We start from the raw sequence: 24,178 nt of genomic DNA on the forward strand, positions 1-24,178 counted from the left end.
GGTCTGGTTCTCTGGTACCTTTCCCAAGTGACTGTACCTCACGGAGAGCAAGTTTTCTCACCGTGGATGTCTTCTAATCCCCGGATGCCCTCGCCAGCTGTCACTGGAAAGTAGGCAGGAGCAGCAGCACAGGAGGAGGCCATTCGCCCCATCGTGCCTGTGCCGGCTCTGAAAGAGCTATCCAATTAGTCCCACTTCTCTTCTTTCCCCATAGCCCTGCAAATATTTCCTTTTCAAGTATTTATCCAATTCCCTTTTGAAAGTTACTATTGAATCTGCTTCCACCGCCCTTTCAGGCAGTGCATTCCAGATCATAACAACTCGCTGCGTAAAAAAAATTCTCCTAATTTCCCCTCTGGTTCTTTTGCCAATTACCTTAAATCTGTGACCTTTGGTTACTGACCCTCCTGCCAGTGAAAACAGTTCCTCCTTATTTACACTATCAAAACCCCATATAATTTTGAACACCTCTATTAAATCTCCCCTTGACCTTCTCTGCTCTAAGGAGAACAACCCCAGCTTCTCCAGTCTCTCCACATAACTGAAGTCCCTCATCCCTGTAGATTTTTGCAGCCTCTGATTTATCCATGTGCCGTCTGCTCAGCAACACCCCCGACGTGGCCTGGCTGAGATTGGGAAGTCGCCACGGTGAGTGTCTGCACTCATCCGTATCCTCCTACCTCAAGGCAAAATGCGTTACTGCAGCTTCATACCATCCCACTGGACAACTCCAGGAGTGCCTTTCGTGCAAACTCCCAAATCTATAAACAAGAGTTTCCAGCTTGCAAGGCTTCAATTCCTGACCACATTTCCTGTTTACATACGAAAATGACGGGCAGGAAAAGACCAACTGGTCCATCGAGCCTGCCCCACACTCGCGATGCCTGGAGCCTCCCAACTAGACACTCCCCCCGCCCCCCCCCCCCCCCGCCCCCCCCCCCCCCACCCAGCAGCCATGGAATCTCCTAGCAAAAAAAAACATATAAAAGAATTCCGGGGAGGAAAAATGTGGAGAATTCCTCTCCGACCCCCCCCCCCACCTCCCTCCTTGGGCTTTTAACCCCGATTTCACAGATTGTAATCCTTAGCACAATAAGAGGAGTTGGACCCTGTGAGCTGGTGTTGGGGTTAGGACCTGCGGCCGGCTTCTGAGGTGAAGTCAGACGGTGAGTGTTCCCGGGCTGGCAGGCCTCACATCTGCAAAGGAACAATTCCACCGACCTTTTGACCTTGCTGTTCGCTGTGATCCTTTGTACCCGTGCGATTGGAAAGTAAAACGTACCCGAGAGTGTGATCTCCTGGCAATCGCCCCGTAGCTCAGAACGCCAATGGTGCCTCAGGGGAGTGATAGAAACACAAAGGCAGCCCTTGCCCATTTCCCCAGACTGCTTCGATTGCAGTTTAGGAGAGGCCAAGTGATTCATGTCTATCTTTGTAACACACAATCAGTCCCTTTCAGAATTTGCAAACAGAGGAGATCAGAAGCTCTGAATGTGAGCACAGACATCACTCATTAGTGGTCTGGATTTTTTTTTAAACCGATCTCCCAGTAAGTGCATTCCTCATTTATATTTAAGATTTTTTTTTTAGAAATGCTGCTTTTCTCCATTAATTTATATGAAACCCATTCTGTCCAGTTTTTAAGGGCAGAAATTACTGTTGGTGGATAATTGTTTAACACATTAGTATAACATTCCTCTGTCTGCTATTTTAACTCAAAATATTTACCTATAAGATATATAACAATAACTTACATCTATATAGCGCCTTTAACGTAGTAAACCGTCCCAAGGAGCTTCACAGGAGCGCAATCAGACAAAAATGGACACTGAGCCAAAGAAGGAGACATTAGGACAGATGACCAAAAACTTGGTCAAAGAGGTAGATTTTAAGGAGGGTCTCAAAGGAGGAGAGAGTGGTGGAGAGGTGGAGAGGTTTAGGGAGGGAATTCCAGAGCTCAGGACCTAGGCGGCTAAAAGCACGGCCACCAATGGTGGGGCAATGGAAGTGGAGGGTGGACAAGAGGCCAGAATTGGAGGAACGCAGAGTTCTCAGAGAGTTGTAAGGCTGGAGGAGGTTACAGAGAGAGCGAGGGACGATGCCATGGAGGGATTTGAATACAAGGATGAATATGCCCCTTTAAACTAAACAAGTTTACGTGTGCATTAAGTTAGCGGACAAAGGAATATCACATCAATGCATTGCCCAGTCACCACTATTATGGCAAAAGTAATTATAAATGGGATTCGGATTTAAAGGGAAGGTGTCAATCTGCAAGATGAAAATCCCTTGGGGACCAAGCCTGGGCTGTCAGGTGCACATCGCTGATGATATATTTTTTAAACGTTATAATTTCCGCTTTGTTCAATTATTTTGCTACCTTCCATGGACCCCCCCCAACACCGCCCACATCCTGCATTATCTGTAGTTGAAAACCTGAACCTGGTAAACAGTACATCAAACCATCCGTCACCCTCACTGAGAGCGAACTGAGTGCTGTGACTAACTGTGCAGTCGGAAGGTGCTCGGCCAAGAAATGCTTACTTGCGTCAGAGAGACCGTAGAATTACATAGAAACAGGACATTCGTCCCATCAGGTCCATGCCAGTATTTATGCTCCACACGAGCCTCCTCCCACCCTTCTTCATCTCACCCTATCAGCATATCCTTCTATTCCTTTCTCCCTCATGTGTTTATCTAGCTTCCCCTTAAATGCATTTACGTTATTCGCCTCAGCCACTCCTTGTAGTAGCGAGTTCCACATTTTAACCACTCTGGGCAAATAAGCTTCTCCTGAATTTCCTATTGGATTTATTAGTGACTATCTTATATTTATGGCCCCTAGTTCCAGGGATGAGGCACTTCAGTTACGTGTATAGACTGGAGAAGCTGGGGTTGTTCTCCTCAGAGCAGAGAAGGTTGAGAGGAGATTTGATAGAGGTGTTCAAAATCATGGAGGGTCTAGACAGAGTAGATAGAGAGAAACTGTTCCCATTGGCAGAAGGATCAAGAACCAGGTTTAAGGTGATTGGCAAAAGAACCAAAGACGACATGAGAAAAAACTTTTTTATCCAGCGAGTGGTGATGATCTGGAATGCACTGTCTGAAAGGGTGGTGGAGGCAGATTCAATCATCAAAAAGGAATTGGATAAGTACAGGAAGGGAAAAAAATTCCAGGGTTACAGGGAAAGGGCGGGGGAGTGGGACTAGCTGGATTGCTCTTGCAGAGAGCCAGCACGGGCTCGACAGGCCGAATGGCCTCCATCTGTGCTGTAACCATTCTATGATTCTAGTTTTGGTACTCCTTTGGCAGATTGAGAGAGGGATGTGAGCACTGAAGGCAGGAGATTAATCTTCTGGCAGGATCGCAGTATTAGTTTTCACACTCAAGGTACTGTATGTCATGCAGTTTTCACTTTGACTCTCCTCCACGGTCATAAAACCTTGGTCATAAAACCTTGGCCATAAAACCATAGACACGTCAGATGCTCAACAAGTTTCACCTGCACTGCCTCAGGCCCATCAAATGACAGGAGCCAAATTTGTAAAACCAAACAGCATTGAGGTAATAGAAGCACAGCTCAGCTGGATGGGCCTTGTTCGATCATGGCTTCCCGAGCAAGGCGAGCACCAACATGCTGAGTGTTCACGGGGCAGGCACAGGAACAGTTTTAGGGAGATGTTGAATTACACCCTGAAGCCGGGTGGCACCAACACAACCGACTGGGAGGTGCTTGTGGAGAGTGAGCCGGACACAGAGCGGACAGCTTTGAAACACACCCCTGTCAACAGCACTAAAAAAACGGTTGCTGAGGAAACAACGGCAACATAAAGAACTTGCATTTCTATAGGGCCTATCACAACCTCAGGACGTCCCAAAGCACTTTACAGCCAATGAAGTACTTTTGAAGTGTAGTCACTGTTGTAATGTTGGAAACGCAGCAGCCAATTTGCGCACAGCAAGATCCCGCAAACAGCGATGTGATGATAACCAGATAATCTGTTTTTAGGTGTTGGTTGAGGGATAAATATTGGCCAGAACACCGAGGAGAACACCCCTGCTCTTCTTCGAAATAGTATCATGGTATCTTTTATGTCCACCTGAGAGGGCACGTGGGGCATTGGTTTAACGTCTCATCCAAAAGACGGCACCTCCGACAGTGCAGCACTCCCTCAGTACTGCACTGCAAGCCTAGATTTTGTGCTCAAGTCTCTGGAATGGGGCTTGAACTACCCACTGAGCTGACACAACAGCACCAACCAAGTGACTGAAACAGGGCGTTCCATATACACACACTGCAGGCTTATGCTCTCCCTCTTTGGCAGTCCCTCAGGGTCGAGGACGACTTGCCACCACTCCAGGAGGGTGGGCTCTGTGGTGACTGAATAGTCCAATCCTGGAGCCGCAGACTCTGCCACAGGTGGGTCAGGTAGTGTTTAATAAGGCGGGTGGGTGGGTGAGACGCTCTGGATTCTGCGCGCTCTTTCCGCTGCTTACGCTTGGCCTCCACGTGCTCCACTCGGTGACGCTCGAGGTAACTGGCGCTTTCGCAGATGCTTCTTCTCCAGTTGGGCGTTCTAGGGCAAGCGATTCCCACGTGTCGGTGGGGATGTTTCATTTTTTTAGGGAGGCTTTGAGAGTGTCCTTATAGCGTTTCCTCCGATTGTCTGCCATTGTGGAGCTCGGAGTAGAGCACTTGTTTAGGGAATCTTGTGTCGGGCATGCGGACAATGTGGCCCGCCCATCGCAGCTAGTTGAGTGTGACCAGTGCCTCGATACTGGGGATGTTAGCCTGGGAGAGAACACTCACGTTGGTACGCCTATCCTGCCAGTGGATTTGCAGGATTTTGCGGAGGCAACGTTGATGATATCTCTCCAGGGATTTGAGGTGTCTGCTGTACATTGTCCATGTTTCTGATGCGTACTTGAGGGCGGGGACCACGGTTGCTCTGTAGACCATGAGGCTGGTGCTGGATTTGAGGTCTCGGTCTTCGAACACTCTGTTCCTCAGATGTCCGAAGGCTACACTGGCGCATTGGAGTCGTTGTTGGATTTCATCGTCGAGAGGAGGCTCCCGAGGTATGGGAAATGATCCACGCTGTCCAGAGGCTCACCGTGGATCTTGATGGTCGGCGGGGGGTGCGGGCAGTGTTGTGTGGCAGGAGCGGGCTGGTAGAGGACCTTTATTTTCCAGATGTTTAGCCTGAGGCCCATTCTCTCGTACGCCTCGGTGAATGCGTCGACGATGGTTTGTAGCTCGGCCTCTGAGTGTGCGCACACGCTGGCATCGTCTGCGTACTGCAGCTCGATGACAGAAGTTGGGGTGGTCTTGGTTCTGGCCTGGAGGCGTCAAAGGTTGAACAGTTTCCCGCTTGTCCTGTAGGTTAGCTCCACTCTGGCGGGGAGCTTCATGGTGATGGGGTGGAGTGTTGCAGCGAGGAAGATGGAGAAGATGCATTGAACTGCACGGGCACCAGCAAGACCAGAGAAAACTACTAACTCAGCCAGTCTTCACCAACTAGCAGCCATTGGTGAGCATTTGTTTGTCATCAGACAGGACGGGACATCTTGTAGAATCAGACAATCCCATCACCCTGAAGAAGAAAATGAACAAACTCGGGCCAGATTCACCACATGGAAACCATTGAGCGACACACCCCCCTGCGTCAGCCTGGAGCTGCCATGCTACCTGAGCTCCTGAACTTTCTGTGACCCATTCCCTCTCGCCAATCCCATCCCCCTCCCTTCCCTCCAAATCTTGGACGCAAATGGCCATTTACGAAGGCCATTTAAGAATACATACCTAATTATTTCTGTTTTTTTTTAAATAATCACAATTCTTGAGCTCCAAGCCTGTGATTATGGTGCAGGATAATAATAGATAAAAGATAATGTTTGTTTGCTATTCTTGGCTGGGGTGTTCACTGCTGAGATATGGAAAAGAATATAAATGTGTTTAGGCTTCTATTTAGAATCAGTGAAGTTTCGGATGTTGTGTACAGGACAGATAAGACTTTTCCACCAGCCACTCGCAAACTGAAACCTGCAGTAAAAACCTGGGAGGGATATACCCCCCAAGCTCGTTCGATGGGTCAGTGAGGCTGTGCAAGGCATTTTACATGACCTGGTTTAGTCCTTCCCATTAAAATCTGGTATTAAAAGTAATAATTATCAGTGCAGTGGATGTAACCTCCAGTCAGTTGTGGATGTAATTCAGCTGTAGCCTTGCCAGGTCTGTATAACTGATGGTGTCTGACAGCCCGGGCGGCACAGGGACAAGTGTTAAGGCGCAGGTTAGCCGCCTGTAATCCTCGCACGAGGTAAATGAACCACACGGAGTGACGGCGACGGGTGTGTCACCCGGTGTTTATTCAGCGTGAACATGCGACGGTCGGTTTTTCGAGAGTATGCTGCAAGGAGACGCTTCCATTGGCCGCACAGCTGTCTATAATTGTAGGCAGGTACGGCAGTGTAGTGGTTATATTACTGGATTAGTAATTCATTCAGAGGCCAGGACTAATAATCCAGAAGAACGTGAGTTCAAATCCCACCGTGGGCAGATTGAGCTCAGTTTTAAAAATCTAGAAATAAAAAGCTGGTCTCTGTGAAAGTGACCATAAGGTTGTCGCATTGTCGTAAGAACCCAACTGGTTCACTAATGTCCTTTCGGGAAAGAAACTTGCCGTCCTTACCTGGTCTATATGTGACTTCTGTTCCACACCAACATGGTTGACTATTGACTGCCCTCTGTATCATAGAATGATGCAGCACAGAAGGAGGCCATTCGGCCCATCGTGCCGTGCCAGCTCTTTGAAAGAGCTATCCAATTAGTTTCACTCCCCTGCTCTTTCCCCATAGACCTGCAAATTTTTCCCCTTCAAGTATTTATCCAATTCCCTTTTGAAAGTCACTAGTGAATCTGCTTCCACCGCCCTTTCAGGCAGTGAATTCCAGATCATAACAACTCGCTGCATACATTTTTTTTCCTCATCTCGCCTCTGGTCCTTTTCCCAATTATCTTAAATCTGTGCCCACTGGTTACCGACCCACTGGAAACAGTTTCTCCTTATTTTCTCTATCAAAACCCTTCATAATTTTGAACACCGCTATCAAACCCCCCCTCAATCTTCTCTGCTCTAAGGAGACCAATCCCAATTTCTCTAGTTTCTCCACATAACTGAAGTCTTTCATCCCTGGTACCATTCCAGTGAATCACCTCTGCACATTCTCTAAGGCCTTGACATTCTTCCCACACTGTGGTGCCCAGAATTGCCCACAATGCTCCATCTCGGCCCTAACCAGTGAAGTGGCCTCGCAAATCACTCAGTTGTATCAAAACTTTCTCAGGGCAACCAGGGATGGGCAATAAATGCCGGCCTTGCTAGCGACGCCCACATCCAGAGAATTAATTTTAGAAACATTTTGTGTATGTGACTATAGTGGCCATGTCTCTGGCTCAGCGAACTATATTTTACCTCCATGTTAACAAAAAAAAGTCAAAAAACTTTTCTTTACTTATCGACAAGCTGCTAACAAAACGCCTGGAGTGCACGACTTTTAAATGGGGATTTTGTGCAATTCAGTTTTGTTAACTGGCTGAGCACTGGAGATTCCCATCAGGATGCACCTGTAATAAAGATCCTTTAGCACTATGCAAGAGGCTAACGAGCTACTCAGCGGGTGGGTGAATCCAGCTGCAGAGTGCTCGCTGCCTTCACAAAATGGTTGAGTGGGAAATCCGAAGAGGCCGTTTTACCCTTGAGGCTCTGCCCGAGCACATTCAGTTCAGGCAGCAGTCTCAGCGTTTTACATTACGCAGCCGCCTTTACTGTAATTTTACCCATGCAGTTTTCTCGACACTGTTGTAAGTCACTAAAACAACATTTTCCTCCAAGGGCCTATCCCTACTTCAGGATCCTGGAACTCCACTTTCAGTGCTTCCCTTCAGTTACTGAGCTGGGTGTTTTTGCTAGTTTAATTCCCTTAAAATCAGGCCGCTGATGGGCCCTATTTCACTTCAATTTCTAATTCCATATTTTTTGCCTGGATTATAATGATATATAACTCCCCTGTCATTGTAAATCAGTATGCTCTCCAACTTATCATGAGCATTACAAATGTTCCATTAGTATATAATAATTATTAACCCAATGGGGTAGATTTTGAGTTTGTGTGATGGTATAGAATGGATGTTCATGAATCGGCAGCCCTGTCACAGTAGAAAGAGCTACAGTGGCCAAATGACCCCATTCTGAGCCTTGTTCCCAAATTATCACAACGTCTTTGAGGTGCAATAAACCAATGAACTGGGCCTGCAGGATATCAACCTCAGAAATGTATCCCCAGGTTCTTAGCTTATAAAATGGTGCATAAAGGTGAAATTACCTCACTACATTGTACAATGTTGGGAACTTTACAGAGAGTTGTTTATTCCACATTTTTGCATGTAATCAGATTGTTTTTAAGGTGAATTTGGCTGAGTTATAAGGGCTTTACTTCATTCTTTCAAGCACAATATCTAGATGGGAACTAATGGTGTTCCAGTTCACTTCGTCTTCAGTTAATGAATGGAAGTTCCATAAAATGCGCATAGTAAATACTAATGCTTTAAAGGGTCAAATGGCCTCTCCAAAGGAAACGTTGAGAGTGAGCTTCAGTGCTGCAGGTGGTTCAGATAACATGGTGGTCCTTGTGTTGCTCGGACCATGGAACTGTCACCCGTGGAAATCGGCCAGCAGAGTTGACTAATGAAGAGGCCGATTATTTAACGAGTAAAAGAATAATGAGTGTGGATATTATGGAGCTTTGCCCAATTATCTTTGGGGAGAAATTTGGCAGAACTTCCTTTCCTCAGGAAATTAAATGTGTCGGGCAGATTCCACGACGGGTGAGTGTCCACAAAAGCAGGACAATTTCAACCCGCCAATCACCCCTCCCCCATCAGCTTACTCTCAATCATCAGCAGTGATGGAAGGTGTCGTCGACAGTATTATCAAGCAGCACTTACTCACTAATAACTTGCTCACCGATGCTCAGTTTGGGTTCAGTCAGGATCGCTCGGCTCCAGACCTCATTACAGTCTTGGTCCAAACAAGGATATGAGCTGAATTCCAGAGGTGAGGTTAGAGTGACTGCCCTTGACATCAAGGCAGCATTTGACTGAGTGTGGCATCAAGGAGCACTAGTAAAACTGAAGTCAATGGGGATCAGAGGGAAAACTCTCCAGTGGCTGGAGTGATACCCGGCACAAAGGAAGATGGTGGTGGTTGTTGGAGGCCAATCATCTCAGCCCCAGGACATCACTTCAGGTGTTCCTCAGGACAGTGCCCTAGGCCCAACTATCTTTATCAGTGCTTCATCAATGACCTTTTCTCCATCATAAGGTCATAACTGGGCCTGTTTGCTAATGATTGCACAGGAATTATTCACAATTCCGCAGACAATGAAGCAATCCATGTTTGCATGCAGCAAGATATGGACAACAGCAAGGCTCGGGCCGATAAATGGCAAGTAACATTCATGCCAGGCAATGACCATCTCCGACAAGAGATAGCCTAACTACCTCTCCTTGACGTTCAATGGCATTACCATCACCGAGTCCCCCACCATCAACATCCTGGGGGTCGCCATTGACCAAAAACTCAACTGAACCAGCCACATAAATACAGTGGCTACTAGAGCAGGTCAGAGGCTGAGTATTCTGTGGCGAGTGACTCACCTTCTGACTCCCCAAAGCTTCTCCACCATCTACAAGGCACAAGTCAGGATTGCGATGGAATACTCTCCACTTGCCTGGATGGGTGCAGCTCCAACAACACTCAAGAAGCTCGACATCATCCAGGACAAAGTACTTCATCCACCAACCTAAACATCCACATGCCCCACCACCGTTTACAGTTGCTGCAGTGTGTACTATCTACAGAATAGTACTCCAACGCCTCCCAAACCTGCGACTTCCGCCATCTAGAAGGACAAAAGCAGCAGGTGCATGGGAACACCATGTTCCCCTTCAAGTCACACACCATTCCGACTTGGACATATATCGGCCATTCCTTCATTGTCGCTGGGTCAAAATCCTGGAACTCCTTACCTAACAGCACTGTGGGAGAACCGTCACCACATGAACTGCAGTGGTTTTAGAAGAAGGCTCCCCACCACCTTCTCAAGGGCAACTAGGGATGGGCAATGAATGCTGGTCTTGCCAGCGATGCCCATATCCCGAAAATGAGGTACAGACCGTGATGGGGTACAGAGCATAATAGGGTACCTTATACGTGATGAGGTCGAGTCCATGATTGGATCGAGTCCATGATGGGGTAGATTTTACATGATTAATGGCAGGAGTCAGCATAATGAGCCAAGTGACCTCTCATTCCATGCTTATGCTTCACCTAATAATAGCCTCCCTCAGATAAATGCAGCGCTGACTGAGCAAAAAAATACGTTAACAATCCGTGCCCTTAATTCATTTTGGCCAGAGTTTCTTTTCCTGTGGAGTTGGAAGTAAGAAACCAGCATTGCTGAGCCCGAACTCTCCTATTCTTTGGGATATTTCATGTGTTAATGCACAATTTAATTTTCTATCTTAACCAAAAACACATGTTCTAAACCACAACAGCACAGTGCTGCCACGATGCAGTAACTCCTGGCTGAAAATACTTCCAAGGACAGATACCGTGTCTCCGCACAGTGAGGCCTGGAATTCACTACAATCTTGGCTTCTGAGTGCGGAGGGGCCAGGGATGCTGAGCTTGTTGACCATAATATCGCACCTAATTTTTAGCAGTGTGAAGAGAGGGGTTAAGCTCATTGTGGGGTGAAATTCGACTTTGGGCGGCATCGTAAAACGGGTGGTAGCGAGTGGACGCCCCGTTTTACACTCCGCCCGATCTTATTGTGAGCAAATTGACTGCTGCGTTTGCCTACATAACAATAGTGACTACACTTCAAAACAGTAATTCATTGTGAAGCACTTTGGGGCGACCTGAGGATGCTGAAGGGTGCTATATCCATGCAAGTTCTTTCCTTCTTTGGTCTTTAGTGCAAGCCTGTCATTTCACAATCTGTGCTAAACTCATCTTAACCTAACCCGACCGTTGGAAAACTGACGGGATCAGGTGCAACACTGGCTTTACACCTCGCCCGATTTTACTCTCTGTTGAGGTCACTGGAGTGTAATATTGGCCGGGGTATAAACTCATTGTTCCACCCGATCCTGTGGGTTTCCCGCCCGGCGAGTTAGGTTAAAATTACCCCTAGAGATTTTGACATTGCGACAGTTCGAGGGACCTCAGTGTGGCCCAGTACTGAGCACGGGAACGGTCGTCAACAAAAAATTCTCAGTGTTTCTCTTTTGGTGAGCACATTATATTTAGTCAAAAGATCTCCATGTGGAGCAGATTGCTGGTTTGTTGCGAGCTTGCAATTCGCTTCTTTTGGTTGAATTTTTCAGATACCATTTGTTAAACCCGTGTTTATCTGTGTCACTCTCACATGGATGAAATCCACTTGCCCTGCATGGAGCAGCATTTGATTCCAAAACCAAGGGGAAAGGCAGAGAGTTCAAACACCAGGGCCTCCAGCACTCTGACTCACTTGCTTTGACTGTACAAATCTCCCGGCTGTTTGATTCAAGCCGTGCAGTGGAAGGCACGTGGCAGAGCCTCTGGGTGCAGAAGGATCTAAAAGTGTGGAGAGCAGTAGAGATCTTTATAAAGAAGAGGTCTGAATGCACGGCACTCGTGCAATTGTACATGTCCATGCCACCCTGGCCTCAATCTTTGACCACTTGCAGCACTCAATGGGAATTCAGGCACAAATTCCTGCTGTGTACTTTTAACAGGTGCAGTTTGGCAGAGGGTGTGCAAATTTGCAAAATTATCCCTACGGAGACCTTTCCCTCAGACGATTAGATGGGTGGGGTAGAGTCCAGGGCAGGTAGGGTTGCCAACTCCAGTTCGACGTATGCCTGGAGGTTACATCGCATCACATGACTTCCCGCCTTTAACAGCCCCACTTGGTCAAACAGACTTTTCTCCCTCTCTCTAATATTTTTATAACTGATAAACGAAAGTATTCAAAGAAAATGAAAAAAAACACTTTTTTTAATGTCCCTATGATTTTTCTCCCCAGCTGTTGCTCGCAGCAGTGTCCTGGAGATTAATCTTTAATTCCTGGAGACTCCAGGTCAATCCTGGAGGGTCAGGGCAGATTAAACATGGTCAGTGGAAAGGGCGAGCTCGATGGGACTGCACGTCCTTTCCTCAGTCCAGGCCAGTCTCAGTGAGCTTGTAGAGTCAGTGTGTATCAGAGGCAGCTCCCTCTGTGCGGGAGAAGTATGTGGAAAAGTCATGTTTCTGATGTTATTTGATGGAAATAAATTAAAACATTTGTTTCAAAGTAACTTGATTCTTCACAGAGTGGAGCAGAAATGTCTCTCAGGGAAGAGTAAAAGAGTTCAGGAGCAGCGGCAGTCATAGCACTGAATATAAGAGAGGCTGCGGTCCAGGCAAATCCCAGTTAAGCTTTACTTCAAAAAGATCAAAATCATTAACATAAAAAGCAGGCCAGTAGTGTTTGTAAGAGTCACTTGATGCTGCACTTTCTGAAGAACACAGTCTAGGAACTAGGAAACCTCAGCCTAGCTCAGAGGCATTAGCCGCTGCGTGGGAGGGAGCACTGTGCCTAAACCTGACGTGGCAAGGCACTACCAAACTAGCTCAGCTCCTCACAAAACCTGCCCTTTCAACAACAGGCAGGCAAATGCCACCTCACCCAACATGACCCATTCTCCCACCTCCAAACTTGGAAATATATCGCCGTTCCTTCATCGTCGCTGGGTCAAAATCCTGGAACTCCCTTCCTAACAGCACTGTGGGAGAACCTTCACCACACGGACTGCAGCAGTTCAAGAAGGCGGCTCACCACCACCTTCTCAAGGGCAATTAGGGATGGGCAATAAATGCTGGCCTTGCCAGCGATGCCCACATCCCATGAACGAATAAACAAAAACTAAACACTTCCTCCATAACCCAACTCTCCCTGAAAAGTTCCAATCTGAGCCAACCCTACTCTCCCGATCCTGTACCTCCACTCCCCAATGAATCCCCACCACACATCCCCGCTTTCTGCACCATGTTTGCTTCCTGATTAAAAGAATACATAAAAAGAGGCCAGGTAGCCAGACCCTGGCCTCTGGATGAAGGAGAGGGGATTGGGCAGTACTGAAGCATGTCCCAACGGTTGTTACCTACAGCAGAAGGCACGAGGGCCGGATCAGGATAACACCGTGAACGTGCCACACCCCACACTTGGTCCACCAGTTCCATGTCTCCCTGAAGGATGTGTGCTCGGGAGGCTGCCGCCAGAGGAGCACACTGCTGCTCATGTTCTGGGCATGCTCCCTCATTCAGCCTGTTGGGCCAACATTCCAGAAGTCCACAGATCTTCAGAATTCCTGCAGATCCGAGCCCTTGCCCATTTGGTCTTACCCACCAGTACTCGTTCTGGTGAACTTGCACTGCATCCCCATCAAGGCCAATATATCTTTCCTGAGGTGCGGTGCCCACACCGGAATGCAGTACTCTAAATGGGGTCTAACCAGAGCTTTATATAACTGTAACATAACCTCCACCCCTTTGTATTCCAGCCCCCTCGAGTTAAAGACCGACATTCCAGTAGCCTTTTAAATTATTTTTTGCAGCTGTCCACTAGCTTTTAGTGATTTCTGTTCTTGGACCCCTAAATCTGCCTTCTGCTCCACAGTTCCTAGCTTCTCGACATTTAGAAAATATCCTGATCTATCTTTCTTATGTCCAAAGTGGATGATCTCACACTTCCCCACATTGAACTCTATCTGCCAGTTTTGTCCACTCACTTAATCCATCAATGTCCCTTTGCAACTTTCTGCTCCCATCTACACTATTTATTGTGCCACCTAACTTACTGTCGTCAGCGAACTTAGATATATGGCCCTCCATTCCCACATCCAAGTCATTTATAAACTAGTGAAAAGCTGTGGCCTCAGTACAGATCCTTGGGGGACAGCACTAGTCGCATTCTGCCAATTTGGACAAATACCCATGAGTCTCTTGTATGAAGAAAATGTGAGCATCTCAGTGATTACTTGTTTCCTGTGGTGCAAAGATCCCAGGGTAAACCAATGACCAAGTAGCAGCAAGGTAAGTGGCTGAATGCACTTTCCATTCTTTGGATGGGTGCCTGGCTGCCTGATCTGGTGGTTTGGGTGGATGGCGAAGATCCCATGAAATTCGAAGAAGAGCTGGGTATCCTAGCCAGTATGCTACCCTCAACCAACTCCACCAAAAACAGATTCATTGCTCAATTTATCCAATTCTTGATCTTGTTGTGCACAAAGTTGGTGACCACATTTGCCTGCACTTTGAACGCCGTGTTCTGGGATGTTTCTAAGAGACGTGATAAGGCATTATCTAAATTCTTCTTCTGTTGGCGTCTCGCAGGAGCCAAGCCTAGATTGCGAGTTAAAGGTCATTCCACAGCTGGGCACTGATTGATAGAATCTTTATAACTGCCATGTGGAGTAATCCCCACATATTCATCGAGCATTACTGACTGGGATTTCCTGCCCTCCCTCCGCTGATTTTCTGGTGTAATTCTGGAAGGCGGGGGGCGGATGGGATTGAGACACAGTCCGTTGTATCCGCACTCATCCTTCAATTTCCAGCCAGGAGGGACCAGCAACATTCCAAATGCAGGTGTCCAGAATTCGATCATTTCCGGCGAGACTGTGAGTTCAGGAGAAATGGCCATTTCTATTCTCTAGCCTCTTGAAGTTTTGTAAATGAGACAGTCAAACATCAGTCCTGTGTAGAAACCCTCCAATTCAAAGTATCCATATTTACAAGTACTGCTGTGGTAATGGTGCTCACTCCATACCGCAGACACTGAACAGACATGTTGTGGTGAGCTCGAGCGATGGGATCCTGTGCACTGCTCCTGCTCATTAGTTGAGTGCAATTCAGTTGTGTATTTTTGCACTTTTTTCACCCTCTCCCTAGTGGAAAAGCCCTGGTAAATATTTTGGGAAGAATGAGGCTTTACTTGGGCACTGAAGGCCCAAAAGTTGGCAGATTCCTGCATCAAGGTCTGAACATTGACAATTCCTCTGCAAACACCAAATGTTCATCAGCTTTCTTCATTTTTGATAGATTTCCCCTTGATATTTCAACCCCTTTTCTTTGTCCATCTGGCCTGATGGCTACAGCTGAGCGGATGGGCTCCATTCTTTGTAAGTCCTCCAGGAGCTGTCAGAATTCGCCCAGGCGTGACTCTTCCCATCGATTTACCCTCTTCCTGCTGGATTTTCCTGATCACACCATTACAGGGTTAGAACGGGACTCATGCTCACCGCCATGACTCGGACCCTGTTTCCTGGGTCAGGGGTCATTACATATTCACAATGGGCTCCCTGCAGGAATCCCACTGCTGTAAGGCCCTCTCCCTTCAGCTGGGGCCACTACCCGCTACCCCGGGCCTATTGCTGTGGGTCACCAGGTGGTCCCAGGAAGCGGTGGAACCATGGTGGATGGGAAGCAAATGGACTGGGACGCAAACCGCGCCCCCACCCCCTCCACACCACTGGCATTAACGAGCGGTGGGCGGGGAAGGAGAGTCTAGTGCTGGTCCAGGCAGGGCAGGGAAGGGAAATTCAGGTTGAGGCAGAAGACCTCACTGCCAAAACTCACCCTCTTTTCTGCCTCTATCCCGCTTGCTTTCGGACGGCAAAGCAGAGGAAAATCCACTCCTTCTACTCTGCTCCTGGCCACACGCTCAACATGGCTCAGATAAGGAACAAAACAGAGTAAGACTTGAACCTGCTGTTTTTGGGATCCTGCTGTGTGCAAAATGGCTGCCAAGTTAGCCAACATAACACAATCACAGCACTTCAGAGTAATTCATTGCTTCCTCATCCAAAACTCTGCTGTCCGTATCCTAACTCACGCCAAATGCCGTTCACCCACAACCCCTATGGTTTCTTCTCTACATTGGCTCCCAGTCCAGGAACGTGTCTATTTTAAAATTCTCATCCTTGTTTTCAGAATCCCTCCATGTCTTTGCCCCTCCCTATCTCTATAACCTCCCTCCCAGATCTCTACGACCCTTCAATTCTTGCCTCTTGCGCATCCCCGATTTTAATCGCTCCACCATTGGTGGCCGTGCCTTCAGCTGCCTAGGCCAGGTCTTCACCTGCTCTGGAATTCCCTCCCTAAACCTCTTTGCCTCTCTACCTCTCTCTGCTCCTTTAAGATGCTTCTTAAAACTTATCTCTTTGACCAAGCTTTTGGTCACCTGTCTTAATATCTCCTCATGTGGCCCTGTAGCAGATTTTGTTTGAAAATTGGTCCTGTGAAGCGCCTTGGGACGTTTTATGATGTTAAAGGCGCTATATAAATGCAAGTTGTTGTTGTTGTGAAGCACTGTGAGATTTTTCTGAAAAATGAGGCAGAGCAGATAAATACAAGACTTTTTTTCTACTCCCATCTGTACTCCATCGAGTTTTCAAAGTAAACACATATATGGTACAACATCTTGTTGGGGGCTCTTTTTTTTAGAGTTGGAGATCTTTAAGATTATGAAAAGGTTTGATAGGGTACTCGTGGAGAAAATGTTTCCACTTGTGGGGAACTCCAAAACTAGGGGTCATAAATATAAGATAGTCACCACAAAATCCAATAGGGAATTCAGGAGGAACTTCTTCACCCAGAGAGTGGTTAGAATGTGGAGCTGGTTACCACATGGGATGGGTGAGGCGAATAGTATAGATTCATTTAAAGAGAAGATAGATAAATACACAAGGGAGAAAGGAATAGAAGGTTAAACTGATAGGGTTAGATGAAGAGGAATTGGAAGAGGCTCATGTGGAGCATAAACGCCGGTACAGACCAGTGGGGCAGAATGGCCTGTTTCTGTGCTGTTACTTCTATATAATTCTATTTAACCTGAACAGATAATTTTCTGTGATTTCTGATGTCCCAAAGTTCTGAACGTTTAATATTTAGGTTGCCCAGGTGCTGCTCGCTCAGTGTTCACGCTTGTCTTGCTTTCTTTCCTTGTCCTGACCAGGTGTTTCACTTCAACAGTGTCCATGCGAAGAAGAACTGGGTGCAGGCACACATGTTCTGCCATGAGCAAGGTGCTCAATTGCTCAGCATCAACAGCTTCGAAGAGGAGAAGTTTTCAGAGAAACTGGTCCATGAAATATTTGGGTGAGTCAACAAACCCAGATTAAAGAATTACTTTTTTTGGAGAGGGGGGAGAGTTTTGGAGTCCCCAGACTCCCTTCCCTTCAAGGACTTGCTTTCTTTGAAGCTGTCCCTGGAGGAAGGGTGAGCAGAAGGGGCCTGGTCCTTAGAAAGCACAGAAATGGAACTTGCCTTTTGACCGATGAGCTCATTCTTTCCACCCCACAGTCCCTATCTAACCCCCCAATCCCTGTCTAATCCCCCAATCCCCATCTGACCCAACAACCATCTTCAGCTGCTTCATCAATGACCTTCCCTCCATCATAAGGTCAGCAATGGAGATGTTCACTGATGACTGCACAGTGTTCAGTTCCATTCGCAACCCCTCAGATAATGAAGCAGTCCGAGCCCGCATGCAGTAAGACCTGGACAACACCCAGGCTTGGGCTGATAAGTGGCAAATAACATTCGCGCCAGACAAGTGCCAGGCAATGACCATCTCCAACAAGAGAGAGTCTAACCAACTCCCCTTGACATTCAACGGCATTACCATCACCAAATCTCCCACCATCAACATCCTGGGGGGTCACCATTGACCAGAAACTTAACTGGACCAGCCACATAAATACTGAGGCTACAAGAACAGGTCAGAGGCTGGGTATTCTGCGGCGAGTGACTCACCTCCTGACTCCCCAAAGCCTTTCCACCATCTACAGGGCACAACTCAGGAGTGTGATGGAATACTCTCCACTTGCCTGGATGAGTGCAGCTCCAACAACACTCAAGAAGCTCGACACCATCCAGGACAAAGCAGCCCGCTTGATTGGCACCCCATCCACCACCCTAAACATTCACTCCCTTCACCACTGGCGCACCGTGGCTGCAGTGTGTACCATCCACAGGCTGCACTGCAGCAACTGGCCAAGGCTTCTTCGACAGCACCTCCCAAACCCGCGACCTCTACCACCTAGAAGGGCAGCAGGCACATGGGAACAACACCACCTGCACGTTCCCCTCCAAGTCACGCACCATCCCGACTTGAAAATATATCGCCGTTCCTTCATCGTTGCTGGGTCAAAATCCTGGTACTCCCTACCTAACAGCACTGTGGGAGAACTTTCACCACACGGACTGCAGCGGTTCAAGAAGGCGGCTCACCACCACCTTCTCAAGGGCAATTAGGGATGGGCAATAAATGCTGGCTTTGCCAGCGACGCCCACATCCCATGAACGAATAAAAAAAAATCCCTGTCTAACTTCACAATCCTTGTCGAATCTCATAATATAGCCACAATCCCTGTCTAACCCCCCCCATCCCTGTCTGACAATCCCTATGATCCCAATCCCTATCTGACCCCCAATCCCTATCTGACCCCCAAATCCTATCTGACCCCCAATCCCTATCTGACCCCATATTCCCTATCTAACCTCAGATTGCACCCTAACACAAAAGATATTATCTGTTGTGGTCGTGAAGTACTATGGGATGTTCTTTGGCCATGATTTCAAAATTTGCATATGACACAAAACTTGGAAGCGTAATGAACAGTGGGGAGGATAGTGATAGACTTCAAGAGGATATAGACAGGCTGGTGGAATGGACGGACTTGTGGCAGATGAAATTCAACGCTGAAAAATGTGAAGTGATACATTTCTGTGGGAAGAATGAGGAGAGGCAATATAAACTAAAGGATACAACTCTAAAAGGGGTACAGGAACAGAGCGATCTGGGGGTATATGTGCACAAATCATTGAAGGTGTCAGGGCAGGTTAAGAAAGCATATGGGATCCTGGGCTTTATAAATAGAGGCATAGAGTACAAAAGCAAGGAAGTTATGATGAACCTTTATAAAACACTGGTTCGGCCACAACTGGAGTATTGTGTCCAGTTCTGGGCACCGCACTTTAGGAAGAATGTGAAGGCCTTAGAGAGGGTGCAGAAGAGATTTACTGGAATGATTCCAGGGATGAGGGACTTCAGTTACGTGGATAGACTGGAGAAGCTGGGGTTGTTCTCCTCAGAGCAGAGAAGGTTGCGAGGAGATTTGATCGAGGTATTCAAACTCATGAAGGGTCTGGACGGAGTAGATAGAGAGAAACTGTTCCGATTGTCAAAAACCAGAGGACACAGATTTAAGGTGATTGGAAAAAGAGCCAAAGACGACATGAGGAAGAACTTTTTTACGCAGCGAGTGGTTGTGATCTGGAATGCACTGCCTCAGGGGGTGGTGGAGGGAGATTCAATCTTGGCTTTCAAAAGGGAATTGGATAAGTACTTGAAGGGAAAAAATTTGCAGGGCTACTGGGATAGGGTGGGGGAGTGGGACTAGCTGGATTGCTCTTGCAGAGAGCTGGCACAGACTCAACAGGCCGAATGGCCTCCTTCCCTGCTGTAACCATTCTATGAATCTATTCAGTGATTCCATGATAATGTGTTGTATCAGTGGAAGTTCTTTTTGTTTCTTTCTTGCCTCTTTATAACCCCTTGCCCCGTCAGTTACTGGGCAGTGTGAGTGATGGCTGTTGTCTCCAGCTTTCCGCATAAGATAAGGAGCTTTATTGACTTACTTGGCAGATGTAGCTCAACAGATTCTTTTCATCAGTTCACTATCTTCAATGTAGACTTATTGATCATCTCAAGTACAGTCACAGCAAGTTGGTCAACTTCATATTGGCTTATCATGGCTTTTTCGGCACAGCGCCATCTTGTGGAACTGTATCCCAGACACTGGCCCCACGCACTCTAACTAATATGTGTGAATTTTCACAAATCTTTGAAAGTGGCAGGACAACTCGAGAAGGCAGATAAAAAGCCATACGGGATCCTTGACTTTATAAATAGAGGCATAGAGTCCATACGAACACACGAATTAAGAGCAGAAGTAGGCCATTCGGCCCCTCCAGCCTGCTCTGCCTTTTGATAAGATCATGGCTGATCTTATTGTGACCTCAACCCTACTTTCCCGTCTACCCTCTATAACCTTTGACTCCCTTGTTAATCAGGAATCTATCTAACTCTGCCTTAAAAATATTCAATGACCCTGCCTCCATCGCTCTCTGGGGAAGGGAGTTCCACAGACTCACGACCCTCTGAGAGAAAAAATTTCTCCTCATCTCCGTCTTAAACTGTAGCCCCTAGTTCTAGTCTCTCCCACAAGGGAAACATCCTCTCAGCATCTATCCCTTCAAGTCCCCTCAGGATTTATATGTTTCAGTAAGATCACCTCTCATTCTTCTAAACTCAGTGTATACAGACCCAACTTGTCCAACCTTTCCTCATATGATAACCCCCTCATCCCAGGAATCAGTCGAGTGAACCTTCTCTAAACCTCCTCCAAAGCAATTATGTCCTTTCTTAAATAAGGAGACCAAAACTGCACACAGTATTCTAGATGTGGTCTCACCAATGACCTGTACAACTGTAGCAAAACATCTCTACTTTTATATTCCATTCCCCTTGCAATAAATGACAACATTCCATTTGCCTTCCTAATCATTGCCGTACCTGCATACTAACTTTTTGTGATTCATGTACTAGACACCCAGATCCCTCTGTGTCTCAGAGTTCTGCAATCTCTCTTCATTTAAATAATATATTGCTTTTCTATTCCTCCTGCTAAAGTGGACAAGTTCACATTTTCCCACATTATACTCCATCTGCCAAATTTTTGCCCACTCACTTAACCTATCTATATCCTTTTGCAGACTCCTTATGTCCTCTTCACAATTTACTTTCCTACCTACCTTTGTGTCATCAGAAAATTTAGCAACCATACATTCGGTCCCTTCATCCAAGTCATTGATATCGATTGTAAATAGTTGAGGCCCAAGCACTGATCCCTATGGCACTCCACTCGTTACATCTTGCCAACCTGAAAATGACCCATTTATGCCTACTCTCTGTTTCCTGTTAGCTAACCAATCCTTTATCCATGCTAATATGTTACCCCCTACACCATGAGCTCTTATTTTGTGTAGTAGCCTTTGATGTGGCACCTTGTCAAAAGCCTTCTGGAAATCCATGTACACCACATCCACAGAATCCCCTTTATCCACGTTACTTGTTACTTCCTCAAAGCACTCTAATAAATTAGTCAAACACGACTTCCCTTTCACAAAGCCATGAAAAGTACAAAAGCAAGGAAGTATTGCTAAACCTTTCTAAAACACTGGTTAGGTACCAGCTGGAGTATTGTGGCCAATTCTGGGCACTACACTTTAGAAAGATGTCAAGATCTTAGAAAGGGTGCAGAGAAGATTTACTAAAATGGTACCAAGGATGAAAGGCTTCAGTTATGTGAAGAGACCAGAGAAACTTTGATTGTTCTCCTTAAAGCAGAGAAGATTATGGGGAAATTTGATAGAGGTGTTCAAAATCATGAAGGGTTTTGATAGAGTAAATAAGAAGAAACTGTTTCCAGCGGCAGAAGGGTCGGTAACCTGAGGACACAGATTTAAGGTAATTGGAAAAAGAACCAGAGGCGACGTGAGGAATAAAGTTTTTTACACAGCGAGTTGTTATGGTCTGGAATGCACTGCCTGAAAGGGCGGTGGACAGATTCAATAATAACATTCAAAATGGAATTCGATAAATACTTGAAAGGGAAAAATTTGCAGGGCTATGGGGAAAGAGCAGGGGAGTGGGACTAATTGGATAGCTCTTTTAAAGAGATGGCACAAGCACGATGGGCTGAATGGCCTCCTGTGCTGTATCATTCTATGATATTTTTTTAAAATTCGATGGTCACCTGAAATTTATGAAATGAAGGTGAATGGTAAAACAGGAGTTTAGACTCATTGGCCTAGTTTTGTCACTGTCTGTTCCTGCTTCCCAGGGAGTCGGAGGATCATGAGTATCATTGGTTCTGGCTTGGGCTGAATAGACGGAATCCAGGGACAGACCGGAGCTGGACGTGGAGCGACGGAGCGGGAGTGAGTATCCGAGGGACCAATGTGCAGACTACTTTGCTTGAGTGGGCTGAACATTGGCAAGTTTGTACTCTGCAGCGAGTGACATGCTGAGCTTACACTCCTTACTGGAGCACTGAAAGGCTAATCTTTCTTGACTTATCAATCACCCTTTCCCTGTACCCATCTCACACAGTTAAACATCCCTGGTGTGTCAGCTTGTGCGATGTTAAATTGTGCATGTATTTATCCATCTTACACAGTTACTGATACCGACACGCAGTGGTGTGTGTGTGTGTGTGTGTGTGTGTGTGTGTCCATCTTACACAGTTACTGATACTCACATGCAGTGTGTGTACACTTTGACTCTATCTTACACTGATGATACTTGTGGTGCAGGCCTAATCCGTGAGTGAGAAGTGGGTGAGTGACCCGCCTCCGAGTGTCTAGCTGGCTACAGTATTGGCTCGAGTTCTTACTTTTTTCTCGCTCAATCACTGTAGGAAGATACTTCCTTCCATTAGTCCCAGGCTGCCATCTGGAATCCAGCTCGCACTCTACCAGCTCAGAACCCAGTCTCATAACCAGTATGGTCGGCCACTTGGCTGTCCAAATATCCCTGGCACATTTAGTATTTCAGGTCTGCTGGTTTAATCAGTTTGGCTCATTCCTACTTACTGCTAGAAAGTGTGATGACATATAAAAATAATTAATGCAAGAGTCTGAGAAGGAACAGAGCAAAATAAAACACCCGAAAACTTCGCAGCAGGCCTGATGTAGGAAGATTAATACAGGCTGTTCAGAATTTCTGTTTCCCCAATTCCTTTTTCCCCAATTTCTTCTCTCTTTGCCCTCTGTCTCCTTCCTACCTCAGTCTGTCTCACTCCCTGCTTCCTCATTTCTCTCTCCCTCCTTTCTCTGCCCTTCTCCCCATTCTCTCCACTTCCCTTCTTCCCTTTTCCTCTTCCCCCTCCCCTCCCCTTCCATCCCCTCTCTTCTCCTCTCCCCATTTCCCCTTTCCCTTTTCACTACCCCTCTCCTTTCCTGTACCTGTCCTCCTCTCCCCTTTCCTCCCCTCCCCTGACCCCTCTGTTTCCCACTCCTTTCCCATCCTCTTCCCCTTTTCCCTCCACCCTTTCACCTCAACCCTTTTCCTTCTCTTTACAAACCCTCTCACCAGTCTCCGCCCTCTCCCTTGACAAGTCTCACCTTCCTATCCCCTCTCTCTGCCTTCTCTCCCTTCCCCCTTCCTACTACTCCCTCTCCCTCCTCTTAATCCCACCTCACTCCCCCCCTGCCACCTCCCTTTCCCTCCCTCTCCTCCATCATATCTCCCCTCCCTCTCTTTCATCCCCCTCCCCTCCTACTCCTCCCCCTCTACCCCTCTCCCGCACCATTTTTCTTGACCTGTTTCTCTGCCTCTGTCTCTGTCTTTCTCCTCCATCTCTTTCTTGCTTTCTCTTTCTCAATCCTTTTGTCTTTCTCCCTGACTGTCTCTCGTCAATGTACCTGCTAGAAAGTCACAATAAACCATCTCTGATTAGATTACATGCTGCTGCCAACTCGGTCCGTTTACCTCAGTCCGTTTGCCTCGGTCCATTTACCTCGGTCCGTTTGCCTCGGTCCATTTACCTCGGTCCGTTTGCCTCGGTCCATTTACCTCGGTCCATTTGCCTCAGTCCATTTGCCTCGGTCCGTTTACCTCGGTCCGTTTACCTCAGTCCATTTGCCTCAGTCCATTTGCTTCAGCCCATTTGCCTCGGTCCATTTACCTCGGTCCGTTTACCTCAGGCCATTGACCTCGGTCCGTTTACCTCGGTCCGTTTACCTCAGTCCATTTGCCTCAGTCCATTTGCCTCAGTCCATTTGCCTCGGTCTGTTTACCTCAGTCCATTTGCCTCAGTCCATTTGCCTCAGTCCATTTGCCTCGGTCCATTTGCCTCGGTCTGTTTACCTCAGGCCATTTACCTCGGTCCGTTTGCCTCGGTCTGTTTACCTCGGTCCGTTTACCTCAAGTTCAAGTTACTAGTAAGTTTGAAGGGTAATC

General features: G+C 47.0%; 1 protein-coding gene across 1 annotated transcript in view; it reads left to right on the forward strand.

Moving 5' to 3' along the window:
* Positions 1-24,178, forward strand: part of mrc2 (mannose receptor, C-type 2) — a 252,001-nt gene that overhangs the window by 167,477 nt on the left and 60,346 nt on the right. The window contains exons 13-14 of the mRNA XM_067969113.1: positions 17,105-17,247; positions 22,059-22,155. Of these exons, the coding sequence (XP_067825214.1) occupies positions 17,105-17,247; positions 22,059-22,155 (240 nt within the window). The remainder of the gene's footprint in view (positions 1-17,104; positions 17,248-22,058; positions 22,156-24,178) is intronic.

The sequence above is a fragment of the Heptranchias perlo genome, chromosome 30, assembly GCF_035084215.1.
Source record: "Heptranchias perlo isolate sHepPer1 chromosome 30, sHepPer1.hap1, whole genome shotgun sequence".
Taxonomy (NCBI): Eukaryota; Metazoa; Chordata; class Chondrichthyes; order Hexanchiformes; family Hexanchidae; genus Heptranchias; species Heptranchias perlo.